The sequence below is a fragment of the Melanerpes formicivorus genome, unplaced genomic scaffold (assembly GCF_026170545.1).
Source record: "Melanerpes formicivorus ecotype bairdi unplaced genomic scaffold, bMelFor1.0.p_v2 SCAF_9, whole genome shotgun sequence".
In the NCBI taxonomy this organism is placed as follows: Eukaryota; Metazoa; Chordata; class Aves; order Piciformes; family Picidae; genus Melanerpes; species Melanerpes formicivorus.
In genome coordinates, this window is record NW_027142361.1 from 11996389 (window position 1) to 12017213 (window position 20825).

At 53.1% G+C, this 20825-nt stretch overlaps 1 protein-coding gene across 1 annotated transcript in view; it reads left to right on the forward strand.

The window, feature by feature from the left end:
* Nucleotides 1–19380, forward strand: part of EPHX2 (epoxide hydrolase 2) — a 54264-nt gene extending 34884 nt beyond the window's left edge. The window contains 7 exon segments of the mRNA XM_068142912.1: nucleotides 3563–3589; nucleotides 6578–6663; nucleotides 6813–6924; nucleotides 8700–8940; nucleotides 10888–11018; nucleotides 13314–13321; nucleotides 19299–19380. Coding sequence (XP_067999013.1) covers nucleotides 3563–3589; nucleotides 6578–6663; nucleotides 6813–6924; nucleotides 8700–8940; nucleotides 10888–11018; nucleotides 13314–13321; nucleotides 19299–19380 — 687 coding nt within the window.
* The last annotated feature ends 1445 nt before the right edge of the window (nucleotides 19381–20825 follow it).

The window sequence follows — 20825 nt, forward strand, 5'->3', positions numbered from 1 at the left end:
CCTGTTCCCTCAATAAAAAGAGGAGGGTAATTGTTATTGGTGATTCCCTTCTGAGGGGAATGGAGGGCCCTATATGTCGGCCTGACCCATCTCATAGGGAACTCTGTTGTCTGCCAGGAGCCCAAGTTAATGATGTTACCAGTAGGCTGCCTAAACTGGTACAGCCCTCTGACTACTACCCCTTACTAGTTATGCAGTTAGGGAATGATGATGTTGCAACCAGAACTCCCAGGGCTATCAAAGATGACTTCAGGGCCCTGGGAGACCTGGTTGAGGGGTCAGGGGCACAAATAATTTTTTCATCAATACCCTTAACTGCAGGAGGGAATACAGTAAGGAACAGGTCAGCAGCTATAGTTAACAAATGGCTTAGAGGCTGGTGCAGTCAAAAGAATTTTGGGTTTTTTGATATTGGGAAACTTTCCACTGCACCAGACCAGCTGGCAACAGATAGAGTACATCTGTCCCAGAGAAGGGGAAAGGTCACTGTATATGAGAATGGACTGTCCCCCAAAGATAAAAAGATCCTGGGTAGGGAACTGGCGGGTCTCATCGACAGGGCTTTAAACTAGTTTTGAAGGGGGAAGGGGCTGAAAAGAGTCCTCTCAGACAAGAGTCTGGGGGCGACAAGCTAGAGTCGGAGGTGAAACCAGCAGCCCAGCTGAAGTGCATGTACACTAATGCACGAAGCATGGGTAACAAACAGGAGGAGCTGGAAGCCTTGATGCAGCAGGAAAATTATGATATAGTTGCCATCACAGAGAAGTGGTGGGACGACTCACACGACTGGAGCGCTGCAATTGACGGTTACAAGCTCTTCAGGAGAGACAGGCGAGGAAGAAGGGGTGGAGGGGTGGCCCTTTACATCAGGAAGGCACTAGATGCCATTGAGATGGAGATTAGGGACGATCGGGTTGAATGCTTGTGGATAAGAATTAGAGGGAAGACCAGCAGGGCAGACACCCTGGTTGGAGTCTGTTATAGACCACCCAACCAGGAGGAAGATGTTGACGAAGCATTCTATAGGCAGCTTAGAGCTGTCTCAAGATCTCCGGACCTTGTTCTCATGGGCGACTTCAACCTGCCTGACATCTGCTGGGAACTCAACACAGCAGAGAGGAGACAGTCTAGAAGGTTTTTAGAATGCATGGAGGACAGCTTCTTATCCCAGGTGCTGCGAGAGCCTACCAGGGGCAAGGCTATGCTTGACCTCCTCTTCACCAACAGGGAAGGACTGGTGGGTGATGTGGTGGTTGGAGGGTGTTTGGGGTCCAGTGACCACGAGATAATTGAATTCTCGGTTTTTGGTCAAGCCAAGAGGGGCAGCAAGAAGACCTCCACTCTGGACTTCCGGAGGGCAGACTTTGGGTTACTCAAGGAACTAATTCAGAGGGTTCCTTGGGATAAAGCCCTTAAAAACAAAGGGGTCCAGGAGAGCTGGACCTACTTCAATGAAGAATTGTTGAAGGCTCAGGGACAGGCTGTGCCAATGTGCCAGAAGATGAGCCGCCGGGGCAGATGGCCAGCCTGGATGGTTCATGAACTTTTAATGGAACTGAGGGAAAAAAAGAGGGTGTATCACCTTTGGAAGCGAGGGGAGGCAACCCACAGAATGTTTAAGGATGTTGCTAGGTCTTGTAGGAAGAGAATTAGGGAGGCAAAAGCACACTTGGAGCTTAAACTGGCCTCTACTGTGAAGGACAACAAAAAGTCCTTCTATAAATACATTAATAGTAAGAGGAAGGGGAAGGACAACCTCCACTCCTTGGTGGATACGGAGGGGAACATTGTAACAAAGGATGAGGAAAAGGCAGAGATACTTAACACCTTCTTTGCCTCAATTTTTACTAGAAGGGCAGAATGTCTTCCTGACAGCTGGCCTGCAGAGCTGGCAGAAGGAGCCAGGGAGCTGCACAGTTTCCCTATGTTCCATGAGGAGGTGGTTGGAACTCTCCTTAGCAGCTTGGATCCCCACAAGTCCATGGGACCAGATGGGATTCATCCTAGGGTGCTGAGAGAGCTGGCAGATGAGCTGGCCAAGCCACTCTCCATAATTTTCCAGCAGTCCTGGCTCACTGGCGAGGTCCCAGAGGACTGGAAGCTGGCCAACGTGGTGCCCATCCATAAGAAGGGCCGGTTGGATGAGCCAGGGAATTACAGGCCTGTCAGCCTGACCTCAGTGCCAGGCAAGATCATGGAACAGGTCATCCTGAGTGCAATCACACAGCACTTACAGGATGGCCAAGGGATCAGGCCTAGCCAGCATGGATTTAGGAAGGGCAGGTCCTGCCTGACCAACCTGATCTCCTTCTATGATCAGGTGACCCGCCTGGTGGATGTGGGGAGGCCTGTGGATGTAGTCTACCTGGACCTCAGCAAGGCCTTTGACACCGTCCCCCATAGCAAACTGCTGGCCAAGCTGTCAGCCCATGGCTTGGATGGGAGCACACTGCGATGGGTTAGGAAGTGGCTGGAGGGCCGAGCCCAGAGAGTGGTGGTGAATGGTGCCACATCCAGCTGGCAGCCAGTCACTAGTGGTGTGCCCCAAGGATCAGTGCTGGGCCCCATGCTCTTTAACATCTTTATTGATGACCTGGATGAGGGCATTGAGTCCATCATCAGTAAATTTGCTGACGACACCAAGCTGGGGGCAAGAGTTGATCTGCTGGAGGGTAGAGAGGCTCTGCAGAGGGACCTCGACAGGCTGGACAGATGGGCAGAATCCAACGGCATGAGATTTAACACATCCAAATGCCGGGTTCTGCACATTGGCCACAACAACCCCATGCAGTGCTACAGGCTGGGGTCAGAGTGGCTGGAGAGCAGCCAGGCAGAGAGGGACCTGGGGGTGCTGGTTGATGGTAGGCTGAACATGAGCCTGCAGTGTGCCCAGGCAGCCAAGAGGGCCAATGGCATCCTGGCCTGCATCAAGAACAGTGTGGCCAGCAGGAGCAGGGAGGTCATTCTGCCCCTGTACACTGCACTGGTTAGGCCACACCTCGAGTACTGTGTCCAGTTCTGGGCCCCTCAGTTTAGGAAGGATGTTGACTTGCTGGAACGAGTCCAGAGAAGAGCAACAAAGTTGGTGAGGGGTTTGGAACACAAGCCCTACGAGGAGAGGCTGAGGGAGCTGGGGCTGCTTAGCCTGGAGAAGAGGAGACTCAGGGGTGACCTTATCACTCTCTACAACTACCTTTAAAGGAGGTTGTAGACAGGCTGATGATGGTCTCTTCTCCCAGGCACCCAGTACCAGAACAAGAGGACACAGTCTCAGGCTGCGCCAGGGGAGGTTCAGGTTAGATATTAGGAAGAAGTTCTATACAGAAAGAGTGATTGCGCTATGGAATGGGTTGCCCGGGGAGGTGGTGGGGTCGCCGTCATTGAAGGTGTTCAGAAGGAGACTTGATGGGGTGCTTGGTGCCATGGGTTAGCTGTTTGGGTGGGTTGGATTGGTTGATGGGTTGGACACGATGATCTTGAAGGTCTCTTCCAACCTGGTTTGGTTTATTCTAATAAAGGTTTATTCTAATAAAGGATCTGACCCCTTCTCTCCTTTCCCCAGGACCTGGTGGTTTTCCTGGACAAACTGGTAAGGAACATCCCATGATGGGTCTCTCCTTCTTGGCAAGGTTTGGGCCTATGTCCCACTTGCTGCTATTCACCTCCTTCCTTACCAGGCAGGGACATCTGAGCTCCCTGGTGACTGATCAAAACCCCTTGGGGTAGCACCAGGCCCCCTGGGTGGGATTATGGTGGTGGGCATGTTCATCCAACCCACTGCCAATGAGAAGAACTCATCCCTGGGAGGGTCTTCAGCTCTGTGTCACCTTCTCCTGGACTTTATGTCCTTGCTGAGGATGGGGAGACAGGCTGGTGGCACATTTTGAGGTTTGGTTAGGACTGCATCTCCCTCATCCCCCTTAAGCCCCAACTGCAGCAGCTCCCAGGTGGCTGTGGTGTCCAGGGGACCAGCACTGCCCCTCAACATGGCTCATATCCGACATCATGTCAGCATCTGATCCACTGTGAGGGTTGTGGGTTTCATTCCTATCCTGGTGAGGGGTTGGGCTTGATTTCTGTGCCTTTTAGAAGAGATGATGTGGAGGAGAATGAGGCACAGCATTCAAATGCCAACAGCTCCAGGCCTTTTTCCTTAAAAAATGGCTTCCAAGGGAACAAGTAAAAAAAAAAACAAGTGTTGAAAGATAAATGACTCCAGAAATGAGAAGGAAAAAGCAGCCCTTGAGGTTTTGCAGAGGTCCTTTGTGTGAGGAGCCATTGTGGTTGGAGTGAGAGGTTGCAGCATCCCATGTAGATGGGACTCCACTATAAGGATGGTGAGACCCTGGCCCAGGTTGCCCAGAGAGGTGGTAGATGCCCCATCCCTGGAACCATTCCAGGTCAGGCTGGCTGGGGCTCTGAGCAGCCTGCTCTAGTTGAAGGCATCCCTGCTGACTGCAGAGGTGTTGGACTAGATGACCTTTAAAGGTCGCTTTCAACCCAAAGCAGTCTGATTTTGTGACGTGATTTGATTCTATCTGGGATGCAGGAGATGCTGAGTGGCTCAGGATGGCCAGGGCCTGTGGGAGGAAACCCAGCAGCCCTGTGGGCACCCACACCAGGGATGGGAGATGCTGGGAGAGCCTCCAAAAGCCTCTGCCCACCCTTGTGTTGGGTCTGAGATGTTGTCTGAGGGCAGTGAGCACACAGCTGGTCCGGAGCCACATCCGCCAGGAGGGAGTTTTAATTAGGCTTCTAAATATCAGCTAATTAGGAGCAGGCTGCTGCCTCGTGGGCAGCAGGGCTCTAATTGGATTTGTTGGGCACTGCAGAGGGGGGACAGGTACAGGGGATCCCAAGGGATGAGCAGCCTCCAGACATGAAGCAGAGCAAAACCCTTTCCTCTGGAGGCTCCAGGTACTGGAGGTGTTTACAGAGCCCCTGCCCGGTGGGGGTTGAAGGGACCTCTGGAGGTCATCTAGGCCAACCCCCCCCGCTGAAGCAGGCCCACCCAGAGCACGTTGCCCTGGATCAATTCCAGGTGGATTTGGAATCTCTTCAGAGGAGACTCTACAACCTTTCTGGGCAGCTTCTTTCAGGGCTCCATCACCCTCACAGGAAAGAGGATTTTCCTGGGTGATAGGTTGGACTCCATGATCTCAAAGGTCTCTTCCAACCTGGTTAATTCTATTCTATGCAGCAGAACTTCCTAGGTTCCAGTTTGTGCCTGATGCCCCTTGTCTTGTCCCTGGGCACCTCTGAAAAGAGTCTGGCCCCATCCTCTTGACTCCTGCCCTTTAGATATTGATCAGCACTGAGAAGATCCCCTCTCAGGCTGTTCTTCTCCAGGCTAAACAGCCCCAGGTCTCTCAGCCATTCCTCCTCACAGAGATGCTCCTGTCCCTTCAGCATCTTCATAGCCTTTACCAGACTTTCTCCAGTAGTTCCCTGTCCCTCTTGAACTGGGGAGCCCAGAACTGTACCCCAGACTCCAGATGTGGCCTCCCTAGGGCAGAGGAGTGGGGAAACCAGTGACCTTCTTGGCTCCAAGGGCACATTTCTGGCTCATGGTGAACTTGATGTGCATCAGCACCCCCAGGTTCTTCTCTGCAGAGCTGCTTTCCAGCAGGTCAACCCCTAACCTGTCCTGGTGCAGGGGTTATTCCTCCCCAGGGGCAGGACCCTATGCTTTCCCTTATTGAACTTCATGATGTTTCCCATCTCCCAACTCCTCAGCCTGTCCAGGTCTCACTGAAAGGATTAAATACGTCAGAGCAAATTAGAGTAACAGAGTTGTTTGGGTTGGAAATGACCTTCAAGATCATGGGAGTCCAACTGTTAACCCAGAACTGCCAGGTCACCACTCAACCATGTCCCTCAGCACCACATCTCCATGGCTTTTCAATTCCACCACTGCCCTGGGCAGCCTGTTCCAGGCCTTGACAACACTTCTGGGGAAGAAATTGTTCCTCATGTCCGACTGTCGCGGGTTGAGGGGAAGGCCTCAGCCTTCTCCCCCCCTGTAAGTGAAGGAAAAAAAACCCCACAGCTAATCACAGCCAGATAAGCAAAGGAACGTGCTATATTTACAAGCGGTTTTTAGGGGCTGTAGGATATATATATACACACACACAATTTACAGTATTTACAATATATACACAGAAATATACAGCAAAGTAACACAGGAATGAGATTCCCCTCCCCCCCACCAGGAGGAGGGTTCCCCCCCTGTACCCCCTTCTCTACCCTTTTTCCCCAGAGAGGGTTAGAAAGAGAGAAAAGGAGCAGTTGTTAATTGAAAGCAGGAGGTAAAAGCTGTCCAGCTAACTCTTGACGTAGATGAACGTGAGAGATGGCCAAAGCTTTATCTCTACACCGACCTAAACCTCCCCTGTGCAAAATGGCTCCGAGGGATCAGGTACTGCTTCTTCCTTGGGTCTGGGAGTGGGAAAGGGAGAACCCAAACCAAAGTGGTTTTTCTGATCTCTTCTGCTTCTGAAGCAGGCAAATGGCCCCTTGGGTGCTGCTTTTGGGGTGTAGCTGTGGGGGTCCCAGACTCACAGCCCCCTCCCTACAGGGCATCCCACAGATGGTGCTGATTCGGCATGACTGGGGCGGTGCTGTGGTCTGGAACATGGCTCTCTTCTACCCTGAGAGGGTGAGGTGGGTCCTTGGGCCCATTGCCCTCACCCCAGGTCCCTCCCAGAGGGCACCCCAGGTCCTCTTCTGTTCCTTCAAAGCCCCGCCTTGCATGGGGCATGCCAAGCATGAGAGTGGCACTGTCTCTGTCCTCCCCTTCCATGGTGCCCTAGAGCTATGGCCTCGCTGAACACTCCCTACCGACCTGCTGACCCCTCTGTGGACATCGTGGAGAAGATGAAGTCCATTCCCACCTTCAATTACCAATTCTACTTCCAGGAACCGGTGAGTCCAGGACCACAGTTTTTACCCTTCGCCTCTCTTTTGGGGATCAGACCTCCCCCAGATATGGGGATGTGCCCCTGTCCAAGTCCCCAGCTCCCCAGCTTGTGGCTGGGCATCACCTGCCCCCTAGCACCCACACCATGGTGCTCTCAGTGTCACCTCAGCTGCAAATGGCTTGTGGTCCCCCACCACCAGACCTCATCCCCATGCTGAACTCCACAAGATAACACCACTCCCAGCCTGTCCCCAAGGCCAAGGGCATCCCGGCCTGGATCAGGAACAGTGTGGCCAGCAGGAGCAGGGAGGTCATTGTCCCCCTGGACTCAGCACTGGTCAGGCCACACCTTGAGTCCTGTGTCCAGTTCTGGGCCCCTCAGTATAGGAAAGATGTTGACTTGATGGAAGGTGTCCAGAGGAGGGCAACAAAGCTGGGGAGGGGTTTGGAGCACAGCCCTGTGAGGGGAGGCTGAGGGAGCTGGGGTTGCTTAGCCTGGAGAGGAGGACGCTCAGGGGAGACCTTCTTGCTGTCTACAACTACCGGAAGGGAGGTTGTAGCCAGGTGGGGGTTGGTCTCTTCTCCCAGGCAACCAGCACGAAAACAAGAGGACACAGTCTCAAGCTGTGCCAGGGGAAGTTTAGGCTGGATGTTAGGAAGAAGAGAGGCTCTGCAGAGGAACCTCGACAGGCTGAACAGATGGGCAGAGTCCAAGGGCATGAGATTGAACACATCCAAGTGCCGGGTTCTGCACATTGGCTGCAACAACCCCATGCAGAGCTACAGGCTGGGGTCAGAGTGGCTGGAGAGCAGCCAGGTGGAGAGGGACCTGGGGGTACTGGTTGATGGTAGGCTGAACATGAGCCTGCAGTGTGCCCAGGCAGCCAAGAGGGCCAATGGCATCCTGGCCTGCATCAAGAACAGTGTGGCCAACAGGAGCAGGGAGGTCATTCTGCCCCTGTACACTGCACTGGTTAGGCCACACCTCGAGTACTGTGTCCAGTTCTGGGCCCCTCAGTTTAGGAAGGATGTTGACTTGCTGGAATGAGTCCAGAGAAGGGCAACAAAGTTGGTGAGGGGTTTGGAACACAAGCCCTACGAGGAGAGGCTGAGGGAGCTGGGGTTGCTTAGCCTGGAGAGGAGGAGGCTCAGGGGTGACCTTATTACTCTCTACAACTACCTGAAGGGAGGTTGTAGCCAGGCCGAGGTTGGTCTCTTCTCCCAGGCAGCCAGTACCAGAACGAGAGGACACAGTCTCAGTCTGCACCAGGGGAGGTTCAGGTTGGATGTTAGGAAGAAGTTCTATACAGAAAGAGTGATTGCCCATTGGAATGGGCTGCCCGGGGAGGTGGTGGAGTCACCATCATTGGAGGTGTTCAGGAGGAGGCTTGATGGGGTGCTTGGTGCCATGGTTTAGTTGATTAGGTGGGTTGGATTGGTTGATGGGTTGGATGCAATGATCTTGAAGGTCTCTTCCAACCTGGTTTATTATTCTATTATTCTATAAAGAGTGTTTGGCCATTGGAATGTGCTGCCCAGGGAGGTGGTGGAGTCACCATCACTGGAGGTGTTTAGGAAGAGACTGGCTGGGGTGCTTGGTGCCATGGTTTAATTGATTAGATGGTGTTGGGTGATAGGTTGGACTCAATGATCTCAAAGATCTTTTCCAACCTGGTTAACTCCATTCTATTCTATCCTGCTGGGTGGCAGAGTCTGACCTTGGTGTGGGATGGGGCCCTGGCTAAGGGGCTGGTGTCACCTATGCTTCTTCTTCATGGAGGGCATTGCAGAAGCAGAGCTTGAGAAGGACATTGGCCACACCCTGAAGGTCCTGATCCGCTCCACACGGCAGGAGGTAGGTTTGGGGCTGAGGATGGGCCTGAGGTGGCAGCAGAGGGCTTCATCCCCTGGTGTCCTCTCCAAGCCCTGCTGTTCCTTAGAGGAGGCTCTGACTGAGTGTGGTAGTTTCAGGCTGTGCCTGGGAACATTTTCCAAAGATCATGAATGGAAAGTGGTAGAAGGTAAAAGAATCGCTGTTGGGTGTACAAAGGAAAAGAAGGATCAGATCTAACCAATCCCATTGGACAGAGAGAGAATCACAGAATTGTTGGGGTTGGAAGGGACCTCAAGAATCATCCGGTATCAACCCTCCTGCCATGGGCAGGGACACCTCACACTGCATCAGGTTGCTCACAGCCACATGCAGCTTGGCCTTCAAAACCTCCAGGGATGAGGCTTCCACCACCTCCCTGGGCAACCTGTGCCAGTGTCTCACCACCCTCCTGGGGAAGAACTTCTTCCTCACTTCCAATCTGAATCTACCCATTTCTAGTTTTGTTCTGTTGCCTCTGGTCCTATAACTCCCTGACACCCTAAAAAGTCCTTCCCCAGCTTTCCTGTAGGTCCCCTTCAGATACTGGAAGGCCACAAAAAGGTCTTCTTGGAACATCTACCGTAAAGTTAGTTTTCTACACTAACTTGCTCTCTTTTTGACACTTAGCAGATGCTAGCTTCTGGCTTCTGCTGGCTCTGCTGACCTTGGCTGCATTGCTTTGTTGTGGCTCAGTATTAACACACAGCTCCCCAGCTCGTGGCTGGGCATCACCTGCCCCCTGGTACCACACCATGGTGCTCTCAGTGTCACCTCAGCTTCAAATGGCTTGTGGTCCCCCACCACCAGACCTCATCCCCATGCTGAACTCCACAAGAAAACACCACTCCCAGCCTGTCCCCAAGGCCAAGGGCATCCCGGCCTGGATCAGGAACAGTGCGGCCAGCAGGAGCAGGGAGGTCATTGTGCCCCTGGACTCAGCACTGTTTATGCCACACCTTGAGTCCTGTGTCCAGTTCTGGGCCCCTCAGTATAGGAAAGATGTTGACTTGATGGAAGGTGTCCAGAGAAGGGCAACAAAGCTGGGGAGGGGTTTGGAGCACAGCCCTGTGAGGGGAGGCTGAGGGAGCTGGGGTTGCTTAGCCTGCAGAAGAGGAGGCTCAGGGGAGACCTTCTTGCTGTCTACAACTACCTGAAGGGAAGTTGTAGCCAGGTGGGGATATGTCTCTTCTCCCAGGCAGCCAGCACCAGAACAAGAGGACACAGTCTCAAGCTGTGCCAAGGGGAGGCTTAGGCTCGATGTTAGGAAGAAGTTCTTCATAGAGAGAGTGATTTGCCATTGGAATGTGCTGCCCAGGGAGGTGGTGGAGTCACCATCACTGGAGGTGTTTAGGAAGAGACTGGCTGGGGTGCTTGGTGCCGTGGTTTAGTTGATTAGATGGTGTTGGGTGATAGGTTGGACTCGATGATCTCAAAGGTCTCTTCCAACCTGGTTAATTCCATTCCATTCCATTCCATTCCATTCCATTCCATTCCATTCCATTCCATTCCATTCTGCCATCCCTTTCCAGTGGCAAAGCCTGCATTCAGTCAGCCATCAGTAGGCACCAGAGTGAATGCATTCTTACCAGCAGTGCTGCAGGGCCTGCACCTCTTTTGAACTTAAAGCTGACCTTGAGTAGGGATTGAGAAGGCCTCTAGAAAGCTGTGCCACCTGGAGCGGGACATCCCAGCCCTGGCATTGTTGTGCCAGCCCTGCCAGCTGCTCCCAACGGTGTCCCAAGGCCGTGTGGTTGTTTCATGCATCCTGTGGGCTGCAGTGATTCTTGGTGCCTGCTCCCAGCTGTGTGCCCCAGGTGTGCACAGAGGCTTCCTGCATCCCATGGGCTGCAGTGATACCCAGTGCTGGCTCCCAGCTCCATGGCCCAGGGCTGCATGGTCAGTTCCTGCATCCCATGGGCTGCAGTGATACCCAGTGCTGGCTCCCAGCTCCATGGCCCAGGGCTGCATGGTCAGTTCCTGCATCCCTTGACCCCCTTTCTCCACAGGACCGCCTGCCCTTCCCGCTCAACTTCCATGCAGTCCAGGAATGAGGTACTGGGGGGACTGCAGGGTGGGGATGCTGCAGGGTGAGGAGGTTATGGGGTGGGCAACACTGTGCCTCTTCTTGCAGGGGGGCTGCTGGTGGGCTTCCCAGAAAACCCCCCTGCCAGCCAGATCCTTCATGGCCCCGAGCTGCAGTACTACAGGTAAGGCTGGCAGGAGGCTGTGGGAAGCGCTCCTGGGCTACCCCCTTGTGACCATTTGAGGCTGTGCCTTTAAGAAAGGGACAGTGCTGGGACACTCTGGCTGAATGTTTTGTAAGCAAAGACAGGTCTAAACGAATTTCATTGGTAGATTGGTAGAATGCAGCCTTAAGTTTTAGTGCAGTTGGAATTTTTCTCAGTTCCTTTCCTTCTCCCTTTCCAGCTTGCCTGCTTCTAGGCAACTAGCCAGAGTTAGAGTAAACCTTTATTAGAATAAACCAAACCAGGTTGGAAGAGACCTGCAAGATCATCGCGTCCAACCCATCAACCAATCCAACCCACCCAAACAGCTAACCCATGGCACCAAGCACCCCATCAAGTCTCCTTCTGAACACCTTCAATGACGGTGACTCCACCACCTCCCCGGGCAACCCATTCCATAGCGCAATCACTCTTTCTGTATAGAACTTCTTCCTAACATCCAACCTGAACCTCCCCTGGCGCAGCCTGAGACTGTGTCCTCTTGTTCTGGTACTGGGTGCCTGGGAGAAGAGACCATCATCAGCCTGTCTACAACCTCCTTTAAAGGTAGTTGTAGAGAGTGATAAGGTCACCCCTGAGTCTCCTCTTCTCCAGGCTAAGCAGCCCCAGCTCCCTCAGCCTCTCCTCGTAGGGCTTGTGTTCCAAACCCCTCACCAACTTTGTTGCTCTTCTCTGGACTCGTTCCAGCAAGTCAACATCCTTCCTAAACTGAGGGGCCCAGAACTGGACACAGTACTCGAGGTGTGGCCTAACCAGTGCAGTGTACAGGGGCAGAATGACCTCCCTGCTCCTGCTGGCCACACTGTTCTTGATGCAGGCCAGGATGCCATTGGCCCTCTTGGCTGCCTGGGCACACTGCAGGCTCATGTTCAGCCTACCATCAACCAGCACCCCCAGGTCCCTCTCTGCCTGGCTGCTCTCTAGCCACTCTGACCCCAGCCTGTAGCACTGCATGGGGTTGTTGTGGCCAATGTGCAGAACCCGGCACTTGGATGTGTTAAATCTCATGCCGTTGGATTCTGCCCATCTGTCCAGCCTGTCGAGGTCTCTCTGCAGAGCCTCTCTACCCTCCAGCAGATCAACTCTTGCCCCCAGCTTGGTGTCGTCAGCAAATTTACTGATGATGGACTCAATGCCCTCATCCAGATCATCAATAAAGATGTTAAAGAGCACAGGGCCCAGCACTGATCCTTGGGGCACACCACTGGTGACTGGCTGCCAGCTGGATGTGGCACCATTCACCACCACTCTCTGGGCTTGGCCCTCCAGCCAGTTCCTAACCCATCGCAGTGTGCTCCCGTCCAAGCCATGGGCTGACAGCTTGGCCAGCAGTTTGCTATGGGGGATGGTGTCAAAGGCCTTGCTGAGGTCCAGGTAGACTACATCCACAGGCCTCCCCACATCCACCAGGCGGGTCACCTGATCATAGAAGGAGATCAGGTTGGTCAGGCAGGACCTGCCCTTCCTAAATCCATGCTGGCTAGGCCTGATCCCTTGGCCATCCTGTAAGTGCTGTGTGATTGCACTCAGGATGACCTGTTCCATGATCTTGCCTGGCACTGAGGTCAGGCTGACAGGCCTATAATTCCCTGGCTCATCCAACCGGCCCTTCTTGTGGATGGGCACAACATTGGCCAGCTTCCAGTCCTCTGGGACCTCGCCAGTGAGCCAGGACTGCTGGAAAATGATGGAGAGTGGCTTGGCCAGCTCATCTGCCAGCTCTCTCAGCACCCTAGGATGAATCCCATCTGGTCCCATGGACTTGTGGGGATCCAAGCTGCTAAGGAGAGTTCCAACCACCGCCTCATGGAACATAGGGAAACTGTGCAGCTCCCTGGCTCCTTCTGCCAGCTCTGCAGGCCAGCTGTCAGGAAGACATTCTGCCCTTCTAGTAAAAACTGAGGCAAAGAAGGTGTTAAGTATCTCTGCCTATTCCTCATCCTGACCTTAGATAACAGATAAGCATTAATTCACATGAGGCCTAATAAGACCTTTCTCCCTTAATAACTGCCTTTTCTCTCTCTAACCCTTTTTTGGGAAAAAAGGGAGGTAGGGGGAGAGAGCGGGGTGCAGGGGGCGAACCCTCCTCTGTCCGGAGGAGGGAGTTTCGTTCCTGTATTTTTCTTTGCTGTATATTACCTTAGGGCAAATGCTAAAGGGATCAGGGGCTCAAGTCGTGTTCTCTGCCATCCCTCTAACGTCAGCAATGGATGAGGACACACTGAGGAAGGGCCGACAGATCAATTCATGGCTCAGGGGCTGGTGCCATCGACAGGGCTTTGGGTTCCACAATCATGGATTGGTTTTCAAGGCACCTGAGCTGAAAACAACTCATGGGACACACTTGTCCCAGAGTGGGATAAGAATCCTGGGGCAGGAATTGTCAGGGCTCATTGATAGGGCTTTAAACTAGATTTGAAGGGGGATGGGGTTAATAGTCTCCTGCTGGCTGGTGACAAACAGAGGGGCAGCTCACCAGCAGTAGAGAGAAGGAGAGCTGGTAAGGGCTCTCAACTTGCTACCCTGAGGCAAGCCACGAATGATCCACCAGGACATTCTGTGGAAACCGAGGGGATTTGGCACAAGAGGAGGACAGGGCCAGCCCAGCTGAAGTGCTTCTATGCGAATGCGCGCAGCTTGGGCAATAAACAGGATGAGTTAAGTGCCACTGTGCTGCTGGGATGCCACGACATAGTGGCTGTTACTGAAACTTGGTGGGATGAATCCCATGACTGGGATGTAGGCATAGATGGATATAAACTCTTTAGGAAGGATAGGCAGGGAAGGAGAGGAGGAGGTGTTGCCCTCTATGTCAATAGCCAGTTGGAATCATTGGAGCTCCAACTGGGGAGGGATGATGAGCTAGTTGAGAGTGTATGGGTCAAAATTAAAGGCAGGACAGGGGAAGAAGATATTACTGTGGGGGTCTCCTACAGGCCACCTGACCAGCAGATCCAAGCAGATGAGGCCCTCCATAGGCAAATAGAAGCAGCTTCCAGGTCACAAGCCCTGGTCCTCATGGGTGATTTCAACCACCCGGACATCTGCTGGAGGGACAACACAGCAAGGCACCAGCAATCCAGGATGTTCCTGGACTGCATAGAAGACAACTTCCTCCTCCAAATGGTGGAGGAACCAACAAGAAATGGTGCTATGCTGGACCTTGTTCTCACCAACAGGGAAGGGCTGGTAAGCAATGTGAGGCTCATAGACGGCCTTGGCTGCAGTGACCATGAAGCAGTTGAATTTAACATCCTCAGGGCAATCAGGAGGAAGTATTCCAAGCTCATGACCCTAGACTTTAGGCATGCAGATTTTGATCGCTTCAGGGATCTGCTAGCCAAAGTGTCCTGGGACAAAGCCCTGGAGGGAAGAGGGACCCAGGACAGCTGGTCAGTATTCAAGGACCACCTCCTCTGTGTCCAGGAGCTCTGTGTACCAACAAAGAGAAAAGCAGGTAAGAATGCTAGGAGGCCTGCCTGGATGGGCAAGGAGCTACTGGACACACTATTACTTAAAAGGAAACTCTACAGGAAGTGGAGGGAAGGACAGGTAGAACAGGGGGAATACAAGGAAGCTGCCCGAGCAGCAAGAGTCCTGGTCAGGAAAGCCAAAGCAGAGTTTGAGTTGAATCTAGCCAGGGAGATTAAAGGGAATACTAAGAACTTTTACAGGTATATTAATGGGAAAAAGAAGACTAGGGAAGGTGTGGGCCCCCTCAGAAAAGAAAATGGTGACATGGTCACCTGTGATGAGGAAAAGGCTGAGGTACTTAATAACTTCTTTACCTCAGTCTTCACTGCAAGGGCCTCTAGCCACACTCCTGATGTTATGGAAGTCAAAGCCAGGGACGGGGAGGAAGAACTGCCCATTGTAAGTGCAGATCAGGTTCGTGATCATCTGAAGAACCTGAAAGTGTTCAAGTCCATGGGACCCGACGGGTTACACCCACGGGTACTGAGAGAACTGGCAGATGAGGTTGCTAAACCCCTCTCTATTATATTTCAAAAGTCCTGGCAGTCTGGTGAAGTCCCCACAGACTGGAAAAGGGGAAACATTGCCCCCATCTTCAAAAAGGGCAAGAAGGAGGAACCAGGGAACTACAGGCCAGTCAGTCTCACCTCTGTGCCTGGAAAGATCATGGAACAGATCCTCCTGGAGTCACTACTCGCTCAAAAGAATAGTGAAGAGGTGATTGGGAACAGTCAGCATGGCTTTGCCAAGGGCAAATCCTGCCTGACCAACCTGGTGGCCTTCTATGAGCAGGTGACAAAATTAATAGATGAGGGGCGAGCAACTGATGTCGTTTACCTGGACCTGAGCAAAGCCTTTGACACTGTCCCACACCACATCCTGGTGTCCAAACTGGTGACACATGGGTTTGATTGGTGGACCACTAGATGGATAAGGAACTGGCTTGATGGCCGCACCCAAAGAGTGGCTGTCAATGGCTCCATGTCCCAGTGGAGGCCAGTGACAAGTGGAGTCCCTCAGGGATCAGTCCTGGGACCTGTCTTATTCAACATCTTTGTGGGGGACATGGACAGTGGCATTGAGTGCACCCTCAGCAAGTTTGCTGATGACACCAAGCTGTGTGGTGCAGCAGACACGCTGGAGGGAAGGGAGGCCATCCAGAGGGACCTTGACAGGCTGGAGAGGTGGGCACAGGCCAACCTCATGAAGTTCAATAAGAGCAAGTGCAGGGTCCTGCATCTGGGTCGAGGCAATCCCAGGCACAAATACAGGCTGGGCAGTGACTGGCTGGAGGATAGCCCTGAGGAGAGAGACTTGGGGGTGCTGGTGGACAAAAAGCTCAACATGAGCTCTCAGTGTGCACTTGCAGCCCGCAAAGCCAATCAGATCCTGGGCTGCATCAGGAGAAGTGTGGCTAGCAGGTCAAGGGAGGTGATCCTCCCCCTCTACTCAGCCCTGGTGAGACCCCACCTGGAGTACTGTGTCCAGTTCTGGAGCCCCTATTACAAGAGGGATGTGGAGGTGCTGGAACGTGTCCAGAGAAGGGCCACGAGGATGATCAGAGGGCTGGAGCACCTCTCCTATGAGGACAGACTGAAGGAGTTGGGGCTGTACAGTCTGCAGAAGAGAAGGCTCCGAGGTGACCTAATTGTCGCCTTCCAGTATCTGAAGGGGGCCTACAGGAAGGCTGGGGAAGGACTTCTCAGGATATCAGGTAGTGATAGGACTAGGGGGAATGGAATGAAGCTGGAGGTGGGGAGATTCAGGCTGGATGTGAGGAGGAGGTTCTTCACCATGAGAGTGGTGAAACCCTGGAATGGGTTGTCCAGGGAGGTGGTCGAGGCCCCGTCCCTGGGGGTGTTTAAGGGCAGGCTGGATGAGGCTCTGTCCAGCCTGATCTAGTGTGGGGTGTCCCTGCCCATGGCAGGGGGGTTGGAACTAGATGATCCTTGTGGTCCCTTCCAACCCTGAATGAAACTATGAAACTATGAAACTATGAAACTATATTTCTGTATATATATTGTAAATTGTGCTGGGTTGAGGCAGCCCCCTTCCCCACCCCTGGCAACAATAAACACTCAGACAAACGGATTACAAAAGTGATGGAAAGTTTAAATAGAAAGCAGTGAACATTTACAGGAAAGCAAATGCACAGTGATAAAAAAAAATCCCAAAACAGACCCAGAGAGATCCCATCCCCACCTGAGGGTACACCCAAGACCCCCAGGGCTCCTTCTTCCCCCTCCCACTGCTAGGCTAGTCTCAGCTGGCCAGATCTGAGATTGCCCATCCCCCCCATGGCCTTGGGCCTAGCCAGGCCCAAAACCAGGAGACATCTCCCCCAGTTACCGGCTGACGGAGGAGGAAGAAAAGAGAGCGTGCTAGACTCCACACTGGATCTTATAGTGGTGCAAAGGATTGTGGTAGGAAATACTACATAATTTCCTGTGTCCATCCCTCTGGGCTGTTAGATTATGTAGGAATAAAATTAGGGAGGCTAAGGCCCAGCTGGAACTGAAGCTGGCCACCTCAGTCAAAGACAATAAAAAGCATTTTTATAAATATATTAACAATAAGAAGAGGGGCAGGAAGAACCTGAACTCCCTAGTGGACCTGGAGGGGAACACAGTGACTGAGGATGAGGATAAAGCTGAGGTCCTGAACACCTTCTTTGCCTCAATTTTTAACAGCAAGGCAGGAGTTCAGGACGAGTGGTCTCCAGAGCTGGGCGTTGGGGTCGGGGAGCAGAGTAATACCCTGGAAATCCATGAGGAGTTAGTTCGGGACCTGCTGAGCCACTTGGATATTCACAAGTCCATGGGACCAGATGGGATCCATCCTAGGGTGCTGAGAGAGCTGGCGGATGTGCTAGCTAGGCCACTCTCCATCATTTTCCTCCAGTCCTGGCTCACCGGTGAGGTCCCAGATGACTGGAAACTGGCCAACGTGGTCCCCATCCACAAGAAGGGTCGGATGGAGGAACCTGGAAACTACAGGCCGGTCAGCCTGACCTCAGTGCCAGGGAAAGTGATGGAGCAGATTATCCTGGAGGCAATAACTGCGCACCTGAAGGATGGCCAAGGGCTCAGGTCCAGCCAACATGGATTCAGGAAGGGCAGATCCTGCCTCTCCAACCTGATCTCTTTCTATGATCAGGTGACCCGCCTGGTGGATGTGGGGAGGCCTGTGGATGTGGTCTACCTGGACTTCAGCAAGGCCTTTGACACCGTCCCCCACAGCAAACTGCTGACTAAGCTGTCAGCCCGTGGATTGGACCATTACACTCTGTGCTGGGTTAGGAACTGGCTGGAGGGCCGGGCCCAGAGAGTGGTCGTGAACGGTGCCACATCCAGCTGGAGGCCAGTCACCAGTGGTGTCCCCCAGGGATCAGTGCTGGGCCCTGTCCTCTTCAACATATTCGTTGATGATCTGGATGAAGGGGTAGAGTCAGTCATCAGCAAGTTTGCAGATGACACAAAGTTAGGGGCAGATGTTAGTCAATTAGAGGGTAGAAAGGCTCTGCAGAGGGACCTTGACCGACTGGAAAGATGGGCAGAGTCCAATGGGATGGCTTTCAACAAGTCCAAGTGCCGAGTGCTGCACTTTGGCTACGGCAATCCCATGCAGAGCTATAGGCTGGGGTCGGAGTGGCTGGAGAGCTCCCAGACAGAGAGGGACCTGGGGGTGCTGATCGACAGCCACCTGAATATGAGCCAGCAGTGTGCCCAGGTGGCCAGGAGGGCCAATAGCATCCTGGCCTGCATTAGGAATAGTGTGGCCAGCAGGAGCAGGGAGGTCATAGTGCCCCTGTACTCTGCTCTGGTTAGGCCGCACCTTGAGTACTGTGTCCAGTTCTGGGCCCCTCATATTAAGAAGGACATCGAAACACTTGAGCGTGTCCAGAGAAGGGCAACAAGGCTGGTGAGAGGCCTTGAGCACAAGCCCTATGAGGAGAGGCTGAGGGAGCTGGGATTGTTTAGCCTGGAGAAGAGGAGGCTCAGGGGTGACCTCATTGCCCTCTACAACTACCTGAAGGGTGGTTGTAGCCAGGAGGGGGTTGGCCTCTTCTCCCAGGCAACCAGCACCAGAACAAGGGGACACGGTCTCAAGCTGCGCCAGGGGAGGTTCAGACTCGAGGTGAGGAGGAAGTTCTTCACCGAGCGAGTCATTCGTCATTGGAACCGGTTGCCCAGGGAGGTGGTTGAGTCATCGACCCTGGAGGCGTTCAAGGGGAGATTGGACGTGGCACTTGGTGCCATGGTCTAGTCATGGGGTCTGTGTTGATAGGCTGGACTCGATGATCCTCGAGGTCCTTTCCAACCTAAGTGATACTGTGATACTGTGATACTGTGATACTGTGATACTTCTGGACACAGGAAGTAAACATTGCAGGGGGCCACCCAGCTCAAACTGCAACATAAATACTGTATATATTGTATATAAATACTGTATATATTGTATATATATACAACCTGCATTTTCACATTGCTTGTAAATATAGCATCCCTTTTGCTTCTCTGACTGAGTTAGCTGTGTTTTTTTTCCTCTTTGTGGGGGAGGGAGAGCTAGGCCTTCTCTGTCAACCTGCTACACCCCTGCAGCAGGGGGATCCCACAACCCACCTTGGCCTTGCTTTGTAAGCCCAGGAAGGCATGGAGCTGCCAGGGGGAGGCTGTTTTCTCCTTGCAGGCTCTTCCCATGCTGGCCATGTGGTGGGCAGTGTGATGGTGCTGTCAGCAGCTGAGCCCCAGCACCAACCCCCCTGCCCCATTCCCCTCTCTCCCAGGGGCCCTCTGAACTGGTACTGCAATATGAGACCCAACTGGCACTGGGCACTCTCTGCCAAGGACAGGACGGTGAGAGACTGATCCTGCCCTGTTATTCAGCAGATCCAGCACCTTCCCCACCGGGTCACCTGCTTCCCCTCTATGTGCCAATGTGCCGGAAGATGAGCCGCCGGGGCAGACGGCCAGCCTGGATGGTTAATGAACTTTTAATGGAACTAAGGGAAAAAAAGAGGGTGTATCACCTTTGGAAGAGAGGGGAGGCAACCCACAGAATGTTTAAGGATGTTGCCAAATCATGTAGGAAGAAAATTAGGGAGGCAAAAGCACATTTGGAGCTTAAACTGGCCTCTACTGTGAAGGACAACAAAAAGTCCTTCTATAAATATATTAATAGCAAGAGGAAGGGCAAGGACAACCTCCACTCCTTGGTTGACATGGAGGGAAATGTTGTATCAAAGGATAAGGAAAAGGCAGAGATACTTAACACCTTCTTTGCCTCAATTTTTACTAGAAGGACAGAACGTCTTCCAGACAGCTGGCCTGCAGAGCTGGCAGAAGGAGCCAGGGATCTGCACAGTTTCCCTATGTTCCATGAGGCGGTGGTTGGAACTCTCCTTAGCAGCTTGGATCCCCACAAGTCCATGGGACCAGATGGGATTCATCCTAGGGTGCTGAGAGAGCTGGCAGATGAGCTGGCCAAGCCACTCTCCATCATTTTCCAGCAGTCCTGGCTCACTGGCGAGGTCCCAGAGGACTGGAAGCTGGCCAATGTTGTGCCCATCCACAAGAAGGGCCGGTTGGATGAGCCAGGGAATTATAGGCCTGTCAGCCTGACCTCAGTGCCAGGCAAGATCATGGAACAGGTCATCCTGAGTGCAATCACACAGCACTTACAGGATGGCCAAGGGATCAGGCCTAGCCAGCATGGATTTAGGAAGGGCAGGTCCTGCCTGACCAACCTGATCTCCTTCTATGATCAGGTGACCCGCCTGGTGGATGTGGGGAGGCCTGTGGATGTAGTCTACCTGGACCTCAGCAAGGCCTTTGACACCATCCCCCATAGCAAACTGCTGGCCAAGCTGTCAGCCCATGGCTTGGACGGGAGCACACTGCGATGCGTTAGGAACTGGCTGGATGGCCGAGCCCAGAGAGTGGTGGTGAATGGTGCCACATCCATCTGGCGGCCAGTCACCAGTGGTGTGCCCCAAGGATCAGTGCTGGGCCCCGTCCTCTTTAACATCTTTATTGATGATCTGGTGTGGTGAAGGCACATTATGCCCCAATACTGAATCTTGTCCCAGCATGTGGGCAAGTTCCCCCTCCTCCTGGAGGAAGACAAAAGCCAAGGCATTAGCCAGGCTTGCACACACCCAGCGCATGCAGCGCTCGTGCTGACACGAAGTATGGGCATAATTCTAGCTTCACGCTTTCTATAGGCTGAAGCCAGTTGTTTATGAGAGTGCCCATTGGTCAAGCCCAGCCTCGAGGAATCTATAAGTATCACCCCAGTTGGTGAACACGTTGCC